The following is a 17,734-nucleotide window of genomic DNA, read 5'->3' as shown; positions in this document are numbered from 1 at the left end:
ATATATTACAATACTTAAAAGTCCACTTTTATTTAAAAACTGAAAGGCAGTCATATCATATTCTAGTACCTAAGATAGCTAATTCTTATCTGCATCCTGATATTTATATCATTACATCATTTACATCATTATTATTATTATTATTGCTATTATTAGGTACCCAACACAATGTAATGACATAGCACAAACTATTGACATGTTTGGAAAGTGATGTTCTTTGCTACAGAAGAAAGCAAAAGCCCTCAAGTAAGATCTTCAGCAAATAAAAGCATATTGATATCAAATAAAATATAGCTACATTTTTTTTTATATGTTCATATTTTTCATATGTTTGGTTCAAGGGTTTTTTTAACATGATCCATGGTTTTGGGATAGTCTCTGTAAAAGTCATCATAATGAATTTTAATGTAGCATTAAATGGAAATTTAAATAGGATGGGTAGAGATAATCTGAAATTCACATTATCCTTCACAAAGTCTTCTACTCTACAGAAACCTGGAACAGACCACTACAAGAGATTTGTACCAAACAAATTCTTGCATTTTCACATCTACGCCTACACTGCAGAGATTTTCCTATACCTTCCAAGGACAAAAGGAGTAACAGGCTGCAGTATGACTAGTTATATATTAATTCTCAGACTTGAGGCTGAAAGACTAGGATCTGCCTCACACGAGCTGTGGGGGATCCTACTCTAACTTTCACAAATTGTCAAAAAGAAAACACTTACTTTCAGTGTTTCTTCCTTGATCATACCTCTTAGTTACAAAGTAAAAATAAAAACTTAGCCATCTAAAATTTAAAAAAATTATCTGAATTCTTCAATGTCAGTTTTGCAATACCTCTGGAAATTACTGAGCATTCGAGCGCATTAACAAAAAGTAAAATTATTTAGGTTAGACATGCTTCCTGAGGTACTACTAACTTCAAGAAGTTTGTGTTATCATATTACCTGTATTATAGATCAGTGTCTGCTGTTTATGGTATCAAGTTTAAACATGTAGACCACTATTTAGACAGATATTTCCCATACCTTTACTCACACAGAGGGGCTGCCTTAAGAATATTCTTTTCCAAAATAGAAGTTTTCACATAATTCACCTCTCAGACTGGAGTATGACTCCTGGGCTATGAGAACAAACCGATGCATCCAGCACTCAAACAACCACATGGGAATTCCTCCTGTCTTGGAAGATGGCTTTACATTCACAGACAAAATTTTATGTTCTCCTTCTAGCAATGCAAAAGTACTTACTATTTTTTCACAATCTTTGAAAACAAGTATATGAAATTATATAAATCACACCAATACAACATAAAAATTATCATTTCTTCCCAGATTATGCAAATTACATAAATTCTGAGTTTTTAACAATGTATGAGGCTGCTTTCCATCCCATTTCACCTTCTGCCAAAACTACATTCTTTTAGAAATTTTTATCTGTAAATATCAACAAGTAACTTCCCTTTATAAAGATTTTAGGCAAAGAAAATCATGAAAAAAATTGCATTTAGTTTATAAGTTTCTTCCTTTTATGATTAATTTTAAAAAAATCTTCAGGTTTTGTAATTATTTCTATTTTTTCTTGTAACAAAAGAAGTTGCTAGATCTATCTAAGTTCTTATATACTATGTTGATCAACAATTTAAATCTATTCCCAATATGTAAGCAGGTAACAATCGCAATCTCAAACATTGCCTGCTATTGTTCTAAGTAATCACATAAAATAGAATGTAACTGACGTCTCCAAAGTCTGAGTTCTCTAAGCTTTCTCTATCTTCATGAGCACAGTAACTGACAGCCTAAGTAGGACATTTTAATATATAAGAACAGTGTTGAAAGACAAAAAAAAAAATCATTAAATAATTACACAAACACTCCAAACTAACATGCAGTAACCAGTCATCCTTCCATAGAAGTGGGAATACATGAAATGGAAAAAAGTTCAAAATTGGTATCTACCTTGAAAGTGTGAAGTGCTTGTAGCAGAAGGATCACATTAAAAAAAGAATGAAAATAAATGGATAGACCGTGCTCCTGATCCCAGCGTGTTGTTCTGGGTTCCAGAGACTAAAAAAAAAATCCACAACACTCACAAAAAACAAAACAACCAACCCAAAACAAAAAAAGAAACAAAAACACCAACAAATGACACCAAACAAACACATAACAGAAAAAAAAAAGCTCCCAAAAACCTATACACACTTCAGAGTTCAACACTGATCTGACTACTAGTCTGATTTTTGGGCGCCTGTTTGCAGATGCAGTAGAGTTATCAATCCAAGCAGACACACAATCCGGGTCCAATGTCACTTCTCCTCATTATGTTAATAGTTAATACATGCAAATGAAAACACTCTAGCAATTTGATTTCTTTGAAGATAGTTTGCATATTGTCTTAGCCATAATGACTGTACACTTCTCTCAGCCTCGATTTATGCAAGGGTAGTTTAGTTCATTTTTATCAGCTCAAGTTCATTTTGGCTGCTACTGGAATGTATGTGTGTGTTTCTTTTTTACCTTTCACCTAATTACCATTCAGGTACCATAAGCAGATTTTTCATGCTATTGGTGTTTTTCTTAATTAAGAAACAAATGAATTCTCCCTCGCAAAAAAGATGGAACAACAGAGTAAGATGCCAGAGGCTGATGTTCTGCTTCTTAATTGAAGCTGCTTCATTGTTAGGTGTCTGTTATGAGGGGGCAGAAGTGTCAGGAGTTTATTGTGAATAGTATAAAAATAAAAGCATAAATAGTACTTTAAAAATTACAAATGAATACAGAAATATATTTTTTACTGGCATAACTCAACTACACTGTTCTTCCTTCCTTTTAGGAGAATAGGCTCTTTAAGTGTAAATTATTCTTCCCATATGGAAAGCCCCAGGTTCTAATCCCAGCCCAGAGTGAATTCCTTTCTTTTTCCTTTGTCTATTATCTGCACCCCGCTTGTGTGCTTATGTTGTTCAATTAAGGAGGTACCTGAATTTACCAGCAAGAATAATTTTGTTACTTTTCTTTCATCCTTTCAGCAAAATAAGTCTTTCTTGCTCTCTCTCACTCCCTCATCCCCTCCCACCCCATACCACATGAGTCTCCATTTCTAAGTCATGCTTTTTGCTTCCTTTCAGGGCTAGCTTTTCCCATGCACTAAAAACACCACCACCACTAACAACTGTAAGAAATTCAAGACAGTAGGGTAGTCAGGACAATCTTCTTCCACTGTAGTTTTACAAGAAATTTGGAATTTCTAAGCATCAAGGCCTTCTAGGAATGTTGCATTCTTCTTTCAACACACTTAACATCATCTTTGGACATCTTTTAAGGGTCACATCACCCTAAACCACATGGCTCATGTCACAGGAGTAAACTGGGATTTGAAAACTGATACTGAGAAATCACTTGGCCTCTAGAGTTTGGAACTGCAACACATGATTAAACATCAGCATTAGCCCCACAGCGTAAATGCAGAGGCCACCGCTAACATCAGTTCATAATAAGTATACAATAGTTGTGCAAAAAACAGAAATCAAATATCTGACAAAGACTAAATCCTACCACTCCCTATGCACACAATCTCTATCTGTTTCAATAGGAATTATAGGAATGTAAGAACTACAAAAGCAGTATCTTCCTGCACACTCAAGAAATTAACTCACTTTTCTATTGAGACATTTTTCCATTAAGTTAAAGGGGAGCTGCAGGAAAACAATAAAACCCAAAAATACTTTTTTAGCACAGTATTACCACAGATCAATTCTGAAATAATTCATATCACACTGAAAAGAAGCACTGCATACTGTCTTGAAGACATACAAATCAGTCTGTTACCAACTGAAACTGATCTACTATAGCAAATCTTTCTATATTTTCTCCATCTGCTTTGATCCATGGTTTTGGACAAAAAAGGTATATCAAATTTATTTTCTGTTTAATCAATACAAATAATGTAAAGGATTTCATCAATATGAATACTAAACTTATATGCCTGTTGACATAAACTATGTGTCATAAGGCAGTAATATTTTTATATATACATTTGAATGGAAACCATAGAAATGTGTGAGAAAGACTTTTTCCTCCCACTTCCTTCCTTTGCACATTCGCTGGAGGTTGATTTTTTTTCTCCCAGCAGAGAAAGCTCGATCCAACACATAAAGAAATGTAACACTATGAGGCTTCTATTTATAAATCTTTCCTTTTCCAAAGAAAAACAGTACAATTTCAGCTTTTTTTCTTCTTAAAATATACAAAAGATGCCAAACACTATGAAGAAAGCAAAGATTCAGTTTTGTTCATTTTTCTACTGATTTTACATATGCAATTCCTTGAGCTTGACTATTATTTTACAGCATTTTCAGTAAGACAGAAATGAAACCTCCTGTCAGTAGTTTAATTTCACACACAGCTGTAATCACTGCTCACAAGGGAAAGAAAAAAAAAAAAAACAAACACCTCCGCTGGTAGTCTCCATACAGCAAAAAACCTCAGCTCTTCACCGACTGGACTCACTTTTTCTGCATCTCTGCTGCAGTCTGAACTTCATTTTTCCTCTCAATCAGTCTCTGACCTCCTCACATGGTGTCCCTGCCAAATTCTTGGCATTGGAAGTGAGGGGGAAGAGGCCATACCATAAGCGTGTTGATAATGAGGAGATAGAAATAGAAAACCAGCTGGATTGTCCTAATAAAGTATGTCTGGGATTCAGAGACACAACAACTCCCTGTTCAGGTCACTGTTCAGCATTTTAACCCTTTACATTCCAGACTGACCTTTCACTGATCTCCACTAATTTATTAAATTAACATTTAATATGAATTTGTTCTTGAAAAATTCACTTTGATTTCAATGAAACCCATGACCTGCTTCCATCTAACTGTATTTTAATTATGTCATTTTCACCTGCAACATGCAAGTGACTCCTGAAAGAATTTTTGCTCATTGCTTTTCTCCTTTTCTGGTATTATAAAATTGTCTATACTGTTATATTTGATCTCTGTTCTTTTGATGAAGTATGTCTTGGTTCACTGATGCATTTTAAGTCTAAATCTCTAATGTAAAAAAATTATTGTTTTCTCTTTACATCAATTATTAAGCACTGGACAAAAAACTTAGTTCTAAGACATCCCTATTTAAGCTGATTTGATTCCATCTTTAGAGTATCTATCTTTAACACACTCCAGAAGTTCCCCACACTGTCCTCATATTCATTTACAGCAGTGATAAGGCCTTCATGAGGACACAAATCAAGAAAGGAGGAAAATAAATGTTGTAGTTTTGGTTTTGCTTCTTAGTCACACTTCACATCTTTTCACAGAGCACTATCAAGCAAAAAGGGCAAAAACCCAATGCCATCAAAGTCATAAACAGGGTGGTGAAAAAGCCTTTTACTATTCAGTTTATTTGCTCTTCCTATAGTCATTCTCCAGTGACTGGTCACACAACACAATCATAGAATGCTAGATATAACAGAACTATGAAGGAAAATCCTCAATTTCATGAAAATTTGCCACCATTTCCAGTATGGCATAGCTTCAGCATTTTTGCTGAAAAATTTTAGTTACTCATTTATAAAAGTATTCTTAAACTATTTATAGAAATGTTGACTCTAAAATTGTAATTTTCCAGCTGTTATGAGACAGCAGTACTATAACTAATGTTAAAAAAATTACAAAACAAAATAAACCCCACTTGAAAAACTGCTATGTTACCTGTAGTATTTTGCAAAGGGATTGTTTTTCACTCTGGGTATATTTTTCAAAAAAGGAAAATAATAGTTACCTTGCAGACAATGAAACAAATTTATGTCTTACTGCTTACAATGGTGAATGAAGAAGATCCAACAAAACACTGATACTCAATTTTTAGAGAAGCATTTCATCAAAGAAGAATGGACAAATATGAAACAGTAGTTACTCCTTCAATACTAGCCAGCAGAACACTGAGATCCCCATTTTATATTTATTTCTATTTATTGGCAACTTTGGAAAATGCTTTGGAGGTCAAGTGGGATTACAGAGAAATAGTGTCTTTTCCCACATTTACCACTTCCAAATTTACATCATTTACACGTGACAATCACGAACTTCTCCCCATTTACCTGGTGTAACAAGTGTGTGTATAAGGTTGAGCCTGAATACTCCATATAGTGAATCCATAAAGGGCCGCATGGCACTACTTTTAGGTAATTTCTGTTAACCCAGCAAACTACTGTCCTTTGGAATCAATAGGTAGGCTGCTATATAGGCAGACCAGCTACACATATATATATAAAATATCTATTTGTTTCTTATGTATGTATATATTTATGAGAATGTAAATGTCAAAGACTCATCCATCTCTTATTGGGCCTGGTTTTTCATTATTAGAATCATGCAACTGGGGCAAGAGATTCTGTCTTCCTTTCAATTAATATGTATTTCTAACATTAGTAAGATCTATCATAGAGGTGAGTAAGGTTAAAGTAAAGAAAAAAACTGTATTTCATCATGAAAATAGGTCACAAATGCCCTGGGTTCTATTCCAGGCTTCACCATTACCTGCCTGGTAAATAATTTCCAGACTCTGATTTAGAAGTTTTGCCAAAAACTGAGTAATGATACTAGTTGTCCTTCAAACAGGAAAAATCCAAATGACCAAAGTATTACTTACCAAATTTTAAGAGAACATGACAGAAGTACAAAGAAATCCCATACTGAAATGCAACAAACTCTATCTACAAATTCTGCCTACAGGTTAGTCTATATTACTAGCCAAGAGCACAAACAATAACCTGTAAATGAGTCTCCATTAGTAGAGGATATATGGCTTTGACATTGCTACTCGGTAGTTTTCTTTTAACACCAAAAAGGACCCGGGAAAAATGGAAACATGATACATGTGTTCTTAAGAAATTTTTGCTCTACACACTATGGAATATATCTTCTGTTACTCTGAGAAAATATAATTCCTATAGCAAGGTTACAGAGGTTGTATTTCAAAAGTGAGTCCATCACTCACTAACCACTGTTTTACTCCAACAGAGATTAAGTAATTATTATCAGATAAGTAACTTCCATCAGATATGAGGGATGAACCACTCAGACAATCAAAATGCAAAAAAAAAGCAATGGCATAATAATCTAAATACATATTTTCTGCTATATGCAGGTTATCAGAGGCATAACACCTTGCCATTACATGAACTCACAATGAGAACAAGCAGCGCATCATTAATGTGCAACACAAAATGGAATTCAAACATCCATTCCATAGACTTCACTAATGAAGTACTACTTTATACAAAATGCAGAACACTTAACACACTTTCCTGAAGTTCCTCTAACAAGATGATTAATTAGGCAACAAAACAGACATCAGGGTAACCCCAGTTTTTCTTAACATTTTACACCCAAATGCAATCACATAATTCAAGTATCAAAATATATTTGAATGTATAATCTATCAAAGTTGTCAACAATTACATCTTACAGATTTTCCGTGTTCCTGAACATAGTAATAACAAGTTCTAAGCTCTTGCTTCCCTTCCAAAAGAAGAAAGAAAAAGAAAGGGGGGGAAAAGGTATTACGATGTCCTAAATCCCTGGATTTAGTAATTTATTTCTCTTTGCCCATGAATGAACAAACAATACTTCATTCTTCATTATACTTCCTGTTCTAGGAAGAGATCGAATTCACACCAATTTTTTGAGGTTTTTCTCATGTTTAACAGCTTGCAAGTCACCCACACAATACTGAAATATAATACAAACAAGTAAGAATACAACAGTAAATATTCAATATGCTACATGAAAACAACTAAAAGCAAAAGCATAAAATCAGGACTTTTTGTGAAAAGCTTAAAAAAAATAAAATAAAAAACAGATTATCACATATGGGCAAAATATCATTCTCTGAATAATTCAATCAAAGCTAAACTAACTGTTGTGTGATAGCTCAGTTCCCATAAATATATTTTATTTTCACTCGTATTTTGTTTCTCAAAAGGCTAAAACATCATCACTCACTTCCATGCAAAACTTTACCTCTGTCAGTCTCTGTATCTTTTCCTTATAATGGTAATTTACAGAAATTCAAAATCCTTCTTTTACAATCCTGTTTTGTATTACTTCTATTAGCGAATTTATTCATGATCTCTATAAATGCAGTTCAGTTTTTCATAATATGCCCGGTTTCTTTGTAATGTTATACTGTTATACATTCTGATATATTATAAATTAGAGCTACATAAAGAAAGCACTTAGGCATAAATTGAAGATGCATGATCATTGAGGTGCAAAAAGGCCCACGAGACTCGGCACTGGAAATTTTTGTTTGTTGCTTTAAGAAAAATTTGTCTGGGCGTAATAGTCTGTACAAAAATGCCTGGCATCTTAAAATCAGTCAGAATGTAAAATATCTGATACCAATAAAAGAGAAACTGGTCTTGGCACAGCAGTTAAAAATTTCAAACCTTAGGATAACAAGCTAGGGAAAATAAATTGTGTGCTATTGTGTCCATAACTGCATAACAATAAAACTTAAGACATAGAACTTATTTCCAGGACAAAAGTCCACAGCACTAGCAGCAGCTTAACAAGACAAGCATGGCAAACTCTTTGACTTTGGAGGTTTTATGGTAGCTCTCCCTACACAATCTGGCTACAAGAAAGCAAGATTTTAACTAGAAATTAAATACTTCTGCAGGTCTTCTGGAAGACAGAAAGAAAAACCTTCCAAGAGCTACACTTGCTATGGTAACACTCATGAACATGCAAGGTATATAATGCATTTCTATTACACACACATAGAAATTTCCAATAAAAGTAGGAGAACATTATAACTTATCGACAGAACAAGGCAGGAAAGAATCTAAGAATTTAGATGCTACTCCTGACAGCATTAGTTAGGGCATCTTAACATGTCAGCAAGAGTTGTAGGTGTTGAGAACTCCAAAAAAACTCCACAAACAAACAACAATAAAAATGCCCATAGATTGAGAAGCATGGACTGACCACATTAGGAAACCTAAAGCATAAGCTTTCATTTTTGTATTACAGAAATAGAGGCACTATTTCCCAGAGTTTGTCCATTTACAGGGGTTTCTTTAAGATACAGCATGCGAGATCACTCAAAAAATTTAAAAATAATTGCTTCCTAATTTGAAGCTACTTATTTATGACTATTATTTTCTTTACCCACAATATGTTACTCTTTTCAAACAAAATAAGTGTTTTATGCTAAATTGTTACTATACATCAATTTCAGCCTCAATTCACATTAATTCTTACATACATTGAAATACATATATACATAAGTTTATTTAAATAAGGATGATTATTACAGATTCTTAAAAAAACTATTGTTTCAAGTAATTCTTAAGTTCAAATTATCAGTCAAAACACTTCCATACAAGCAGAAACACAAAACTTTCTATTTAGGTTGTGATCATTATTTTTAAGAGTAGGGGTTTTTTTTCTTACATGACCTGTTTATGAAGACAGTTATTTAAATAATTTCTTGCAAATATTAAATGTCATCGAAGAATCATGTATTAATTTAGCGTTCAGCTCACCACACATAACAGTGAAGCCTCTAAAAAGATGCCAAATTATACCATCTGCATCGTGGTACTTTTAGTAACAAGAACATCTGCCCACTAAGAAATGAATAAAGACTAGAAAACTGATTGCAAAACATTTAAAAATGTTTTCCATATAACAAATCAATATTTTAATAATAAATATGATTAGTCTTCACCAATTATTTTCTTATGTTTTATAACATCTCTGCAAACAAAATTAATATCTATACACAATTCAGGACTCTAGTATAAAGTATTTTGGAAGAATGTGGGACTAGATTAACATAAAATCATACCAAGTTAAATATAAAATACAAGACAAAGCTGCAATTATCTCCCTGATGGCACCACATACATATTCTCAAAACTTTTTTTTGTAAATGCAAAAGTGGGTTTTCATTTACAAAAACAAGTACATTTGTGCAAAATGAGTGTTATTCTTCTTCTACACTAGTATTGCTAGTGCAAAAATCACTCTCAAGTTCTGAAAGAAAGAATTTACTCATAGCAAGAGTAACACACAAAATATTTTTTCTCATTTGTTTTATAATGTAAAGGCCATAGACTCAAATGCAATTCTTTGACTGACAATCGATGCTGAAAAACAAATTTAACCAGAAGTTGAGCATTATAATGCCCTACCTTAAGCTGACCTTTTTTGACAGTGAAAACTTCTGAACCAAGAATCAAAGAACCTCAAAATGAATGTCAGACTGATCAGACCAGTCATAACATCCCCAAAGCACACTGCCACTAAAATGAGATTTTCTAAGCTGCAGGACTAATCATAAAATTACACAGTCTAGCTGGTCTAAGTAGCTGATTGTTACTCTTCATTTACAAGAACTGCTGATCTTGATTACTTTGGCAATATTAATTTGTCTTCCCTTTTTGATTTACCAACCCAAATTTTCCTCTAAGTATAACTAAATGGGTCTCAGTTATATAGTCTAGAGGTATAAAATTCCCAAAGAGCCAGCAAAGCAGGCTACCATCCTGGTCAGACCCAAGCATTATACTTTGAAGAAAACTCTAATAAAGCTCTCTTCATTTATATTAAGCAGATAATTATATCTTGAAAAACTCCAGTAAAAGATGCTCAAAAAAGAACCATTCATTCTGTGATGCAACATGTTTGTCAGAGAAACACCCCCAAAAATCTAAACCCTATGTTCAAATTATCATAGGCTGCTACAGCTTATTTCAGACCATTTGTATTAATGCTGCGAGAGATATAATAATGGCAGCATAATAATAATGAATGAAAACACAGCTCTGACACCAAAGGGATGGACCACAATATAAATAATACTGGAGAAGCTCTTAAACACTTCCAGAGTCTTGTCATAAATCTGCATTCAAAATAATTCTCTAAGCCTTGAGTTCCGTATTTTAAAACATGTCTTTAACATACACCTCAAAAGAGGTGTACAAAAACAGCCAGGATAAAACTGTATATTTCTTGGAAAAGATCTTTTGTTTAATTATGGTTCTTAAATGAAGCAAGTCACTAGAGATTAGACACAAAGAAAACAACCTTTCTTGAAATATAACTAATCACTGTTCAAATGACCACCAGTTCACCTGCACTGATCACTTATTACTGGTAACACTCCAGGTTACACTACAGGTTCTTTCATACTTCATTCCAGCTATACTATCAGCAATACAGCACCTTGCAGAATTCATCTTACTGATATTAAGTCAGCAGCATTAGCTGAGACCCAACTGTCCTTTGGAGATGTGACCCTTAAAACTCAGAGAAAAGCGATACATTATAAAGGATTTCTAGAGAGCATCAAACCGTCCAAAAACCTAAATTCAAATCCAAGCTGTCCAAATTCCAATTCTGTGGCAGTTGTACACATTTTCATGGCCGTCTTGAAAATCTTTTTCATTCCAAAGATATTATGTCTTGATTTTAATTTGCACATTTTCTCTCCTTCTGTGACTATAACAGAGAGTGCTAATTGTAAATGTGTTCTGAAAGAAATGCCCACAGAAACCCTCATAAACACTCAGGCATTCATGGTATGGTCATAGATTGATAAATTATCTCCAGTCACAAAAACACAATTCATATAAATTTATTTTAATTATATTTAAGTATAAAATGCTCATTGTTCTTAATCTAGTGAAAAATACATACTTGTATAATTAAGGTACAATGTGCTATCCTCTACATAATGGGTCACAGAACCACAATATTTCACAAACTGAAATTAATTTATCCACAATGTTTCATTACAAAATATAATACTTCATCTCAAATATAAGTAACATAAAAATCACTGCAGCTGCAGTGAAAAATCTACTGTGGAAACCACATTTTCAAAGTCAGACTTTATAAATCATTTAATGCTATATACTATGATGCTTAAAAGTAAATACAGAAACTGAACAGCAAAAATGTTTTTTCTCTAATACCTGGTACAACAGGTATGCTTCCTCTGTTTTCATTTCTTTCTCTCAAAGTCTTTCATATTTTTGTATTAATACTGACCAGATTACTTGGCCTTTCAATGGACCATGGAAAGTTAAGTCTCGTAACTAAAGAAAATCTTAATCCAATACCCCACCTTGTGGGAACCCAGCACTGCCTGACACTGTACAGAAACTGACCTTTTTGTCCTTCAGACCTGCCTACCAGGCCCCATCTTCTATCGCAAAAGCCAAATCATCTGATCCCAAACTAACTGTCAACTGCTTGTGATGGTGGGGAAGCCAGACATCAATCAATCAGTTTTTATCAGAGCCACTCTTCGTTTTTCTGTTGTGCTCATCTTATCATCTGACCCAGTTGTAGCCCTGACTTCAGAAGCTTAAGTAACTTGATGACAAAATATGCGTCTGTTTGTCCAAGATGCACATTGTTAAGGAGTGCGCTTGTATTTTTAGCAACTAGCTAATATTTTTTCCAGATAAACTGTCAAATATTTGAGATTTTTTTCCTTTCTTAAGTTTCCTAATGTTCACTGAAATACCACAATGCATTTTTGGAACAACTATCAAGCAAGTTCGCGGGTTTTTTTGTTTGTTTTTTTTTTTTTTAAATAGAAATATATATGCATTTTTATTTAAAAATTAGGCAGATTCCTTACTAACTTAAGCTAGTTGGGAGCCAAGGGCCTCTCAGAGGTACCACGACCTATTCACATATACACTGCTATTCAATTGTACTTCAGTATTTTTCTTGTGAATATAGATTATTGACGCATTTAAACCACCCCAAAAATCAATACCTCTAGGGACACACAGATTTTCTCTTTTGCATCCTACAAAACTAGAGCGTTTTGTCTACACTTGCTCTGAAATGGATGAAGTACAATTAGCAGATACAATACTCAAAAACCAATATGATTGAAAGCTTCCAAAATGAACTGTTACTGCTTCCAGAAGCCTTTTCATACATATTTATTAGTGAATTCTGTATCATGAGAGGGTGGGAGGGAGTGGAGACAGGTTTTTTGAGGGTTTTTTTTTAGAAAAATTACTGCTACTTCAGCTTTGGTAATTTTACCATTATTTTCATTGGTTTAACAATTGTGTCCTACTTTGACGCATCAGTTACAGAATGTTCATTTTCTTTGCATAAAGCTGTATAAAATGTTTGACAAAAATCCTTGCTGTACTTCTTCAAAGCTTCAGAGAAGGGCTCTTTATTGCCATCTAATATGAAGCCTGAATTTGAAATGAAAAGTTAAGGTATCTATAGGTATCTATAGAATATACACAAAATTTCAAGTAGACCTGACAGTGGCCTTGCAAATTCTTTCACAGTATCTTATAAATATTAACTCAGACATTCAATAACAAAAATAAAATCAAGTCTTAAATAACAGGGTTCTAATGATGATCCCAATTACATGAGTGAAACACCACTCCTTTGAGGCTTGTGCTGCAACTAGAAAAGTAAAACATAAGTACAGAATTTCTTGTCAGCCTAACGAACACCTCCATGTATCACTGTAAAAATTGTTTTCAAGGTTATTCCATTTCAGCAGAGAAAATCTTAACAACAGACACACAGAAAGACTTCTCTCATCATATTTGAGTCTATGAAGAATTTCTTAATTTACAGTAAAATTCATTCTATTCTCATTAAAAATCATTTTTCAATACTAATTGCAAGTATATTTAGAAAATAATTATCTTTTGCTATATGACTTTTGCCACAATAGTTGACTTTTACTTCTCAGGTAATATGAAAAGGAAGATGTATAGCACAGGAGACAAAACACGAATCATGGAATTCCTTTGAACATAAAGAAAACGCTTCATTTAAACTTAGTCTCTATTCTACTCTACATTCTAATTTTACGTGCTCCAAACTGTTAGATACCATTTGCGGTTGTGGGTATTTTTAAGCTCCAATCCTATAAACATCTCACATTCATTTTAAGTATTATCAACAGGACTGCTTCTATGAATGAAGTTAAAGATTGTAAGTTTCTCACATATTTATACCTTCCAAAAAAGCATTAGGTGGATAGGAAACCCAGTAACACGGGAAATCCTGCAGTATTTTACTGCAGTTAGCATCAGATCTTTATTATTTGTAGAGGAAAAATGGAAAAGTGTAAAAATCAAGATTTTTACTGTCCTCTGCTATGCTGAGTCTAAGGTAAAAGGACTGAGTACAGTAAAAACAGCGTGTGACATGCAATTGTATCAGCTAATCACAGTCTGAAAGCTTCAGTTTCTGGAAGAATAAAGCAACATCACTCTAATTCACTTATGTGAGTGCAAAGAGTAACGGATATGAAGAGTTTATAAAGATATGTCAGAGTAACTCACTAATTACTAAAGCATTGTTATTTTTGATACTCTCTTACTAAATTATGTTCACAATGTAAAATTATCATGATTTAACAAACCTTAATTATAAAAGCTTTACGAAACAGTATGGTGGTAATCAAAAAATAAGAAAGTTCAAGGTCCCACTCCAGTTTTATTTACACACTCAGAGTTAAGAAATTGAATTAATACAAAAAAAAAAAAGATTGAAGAGACAAATTGCACCCAATTAGCTCTATAAATATAAAAGGTTTCTGATGATAAATATATCAGCACACATACTAAACATGTTTTGAAATCCTAACTAGTTCTTAAAAATATAAAAAAATACTAGCATTTACAAAGGGTGACAGTGTTATATAACACCCTTCCTCAACACAGGAAACATGAGATATGAAAAATGAAAAGATAGATGGAAAATAATGAGGATTAAAATTTATTCAGTATCTGTAACAGAGAAATGGGAACATTTTTTGTTTATTACAGTTTTTAACTTATACAAACTAATTTCAATGTTATGATTACACAAACAATATCAGGAGCTATTAAAATACACAGATGACTATATAACATTTATATCAAACTAGATCCCTTTTTCTTTTTCAAAAAAGAAAAGGCTACTGTGACAACTGCCTGCATCTGCTACCAACTCATGATCGCACGACCCTTTCAAAGCATTAGATAAAACTGAATAATCAATGAGAAATGTCAATACCGAAAAGTGATTCCTTCTGCAGTGTAAGTTTTATGCAAGTGTGAGTTTTGGATGGTTGGTTTATTTCACAATTTTTATAAGGACTCTTCTTCAATAATGGAAATGTACTGAATCGATCTTATTGCCTTTGGGATTTCCTAAAATAATATTTAGCTGCATCAGGAAAACACAGAATTTTGGTTACTTCACACACCAGGAATTAAAAACAATACATAAATATTATCTAGAAGGCAAAAATATTGATACTCTTCATCTATATACATCTTGATCTGTATTTCATCTCCAATAAAGCATGTCTTAAGGAACTATCAGACAAATAAATACACACATACACTTACAAAAAGCTGGGTAAAGAAAGTGTACTTGTGTCTCAAAGTAATCCTTGTACTTGCAATCATTAAGTCTTTAAATCCCTCCAAGTGAGATTTAACCATACTCTGAGTATATATAACAAAAAAATCTCTGGTCCATTGTCTAAGATGAGAACTTTTAAGAAGCACTTAATATAAAAAAAGGGATCTTTGACATGATAAAATAGCATTATCAATATTCTATTATCACAAACTCATGAGATAATTGTATCAACTTATAAAACACAAAAAAACCAAACCAGACTGTAGCATTGAGCTTTTCCATGGTGGCTATTTGCCATTAATTCCAGAGTGAGTGAAATATGAATATTCTTTCTCTACACTTTTCAAACACTTTCTTAAAAAATCTCTGAAGGGAGAATGCATAATAAAATCTGTTCCTTCTACCAATTCATAATCTATATTTCCATGCTACTTCTACAGTTACTATGTGGAAGAAACCTTAACCATATATTGATTGGGAGAAGTAATATGACTGCATACATGCTATAGAATTTCCATACTTTCACTTTAAATCCCATTTGTCCAATGCACAAATTACTAAACTGTAAATAGCCTTGACTACACAATTCTCCTCTACCATTGTGTCATCTCAAAAAGACAATCCGACAGTAATGGTAATGACACCCTCTCAGACAAGCCTGTGGGCATTAATATTTAAATCTTACCTATCCCCTGTGATTGGAATTCAGCCTCTATTCACAAACAAAAACTAAATCAATGTTCTTAGAGTTCAAACTAGATCCCTAAACAGTTTGCCACTCTCCATGCACAGATAAGATAAACTTTCTTTGACCCAAGAGATGAAGTTGCCATGACGATCAGAGAGTCCACTTTCTATATTGATATTTTGCTGATGTAACAACAAATAGAACCAGATCCTAGGGCTGATAATGGTGATTAATTAATACTAATATTGATCTCTACAAGCAAGAGACAAGGCTATTAACTTGAAGCCTGAAAAGTCAATTGTTACCTGTGGCAGAGATACTAGAAGCTGATTTTGAAACATAATAAACAAATGTGCTATCTTTATGCTAATACCTTTAAAGGGGTACCTCGCTTTCTCAACCACAGTAACATCACAACTCAAACCTATTATTTTAGTTAAATCTTTTCATCTGCATCCAAAAGAGATGCAGATGAAAAGATTTATCCAAAAGAGATAAATGAACTTGAAGATTTCTAATAGAAGCTATACAAACTGGTACACACTGAATGCGTGTAACACGAAGGACTAAAAGCGCTCTTACAGAATATAGCGCAAAGAAAGCTAAAGCAAACTTTTTCAGAGAATATAAAATATACAAATCATAGGATTTTGAATAGAAATGCTGAACATATATTTATCTAGTAAGAAGCCTGTTTTGTCCTTCATTTGAATAGAAAAAACTAATAAAACCCACAGGTGAAAGCTTCACTGGGAAGATAACAACCTTGAAAGCATATCCATGCAAATAGAAGAGGAATGCTGGCTTCACCTAACATTTAATTTACAGGCTATATTTAAATTAACTGCAATTATATCTTTGTGTTAGAGTGCTTGGCCACAACATAAAGCTGGGACATACATACTGGCAAAACACCTCATCAAGAGTCTCCGGGATTTCTTCACCCTCTTTAGGAACTTATTTTAAAAGTTTCAGAAAAATCATATCATGAGAAAGAAAAAATATTCTCTCTTTTTTTAAAAGCAAAAGTCTTGTCCATCTTGTAATTTACTCTAGTCATCTTACCATGCAAAGTAGATCATTTTCTTCTGGCTTAAGAAATGTGTTTTGACCAAAAAACGGCTTTTACCAGTACCCTGTATGACCGTGCAGCAAGTTTTCTTATTAGTAAGTCACCTCTGTAGTACTGATGAAGTATATGTTATGTTTAATGGAAATTACAGGCAATACTGGTTTCCTCCTTCCTTCATTAAATTGAGCCCTATATGAATCTTTACATTAGTTATTGTACAGCTAACAAAAGCAGGAATTAGTAGATACCAGAAAGAAAAAAAAAAAAAAAAGATTATTGCATTATTTTTCATCTCAGCCGAATGTCTTAAAAATATTTTAATTTTTATTAATGCATGACTGCAAATATACAGTGTGAGTATCCTGCACCATAAATAGCAGTTGTTTGCAACAAATTAACACTCAGTCTCAGAAAGCTGAAAAATCATCATTCACAATTCATACACAAGAGGTACAGGCAGCTGCTTACCTACTCCTCTGCTTTGATTAAACTGAAACCATTGTAAGTGCCTTTAATGTGCTACAGTGCAATTTACAGGAAAGTAC

General features: G+C 33.2%; 1 protein-coding gene across 4 annotated transcripts in view; it reads right to left on the bottom strand.

Annotated features, from left to right (window-relative positions):
- ZFPM2 (zinc finger protein, FOG family member 2) overlaps positions 1-17,734 on the bottom strand; it is a 306,033-nt gene that overhangs the window by 282,959 nt on the left and 5,340 nt on the right. The window contains exon 1 of one of the 4 annotated variants that reach the window (XM_064394340.1): positions 4,514-4,562. The exons of 2 other annotated variants lie outside the window; for them this stretch is intronic. In XM_064394340.1, the coding sequence (XP_064250410.1) occupies positions 4,514-4,547 (34 nt within the window). In that variant the 5' untranslated portion in view covers positions 4,548-4,562. Of the gene's footprint in view, positions 1-4,456; positions 4,491-4,513; positions 4,563-17,734 lie in introns of those variants that run through there. One more of the 4 variants, XM_064394350.1, reaches the window with a different exon arrangement.

Source organism: Passer domesticus, chromosome 1 (assembly GCF_036417665.1).
Source record: "Passer domesticus isolate bPasDom1 chromosome 1, bPasDom1.hap1, whole genome shotgun sequence".
Taxonomy (NCBI): Eukaryota; Metazoa; Chordata; class Aves; order Passeriformes; family Passeridae; genus Passer; species Passer domesticus.
This window is presented reverse-complemented; position numbering and strand designations above follow the sequence as displayed.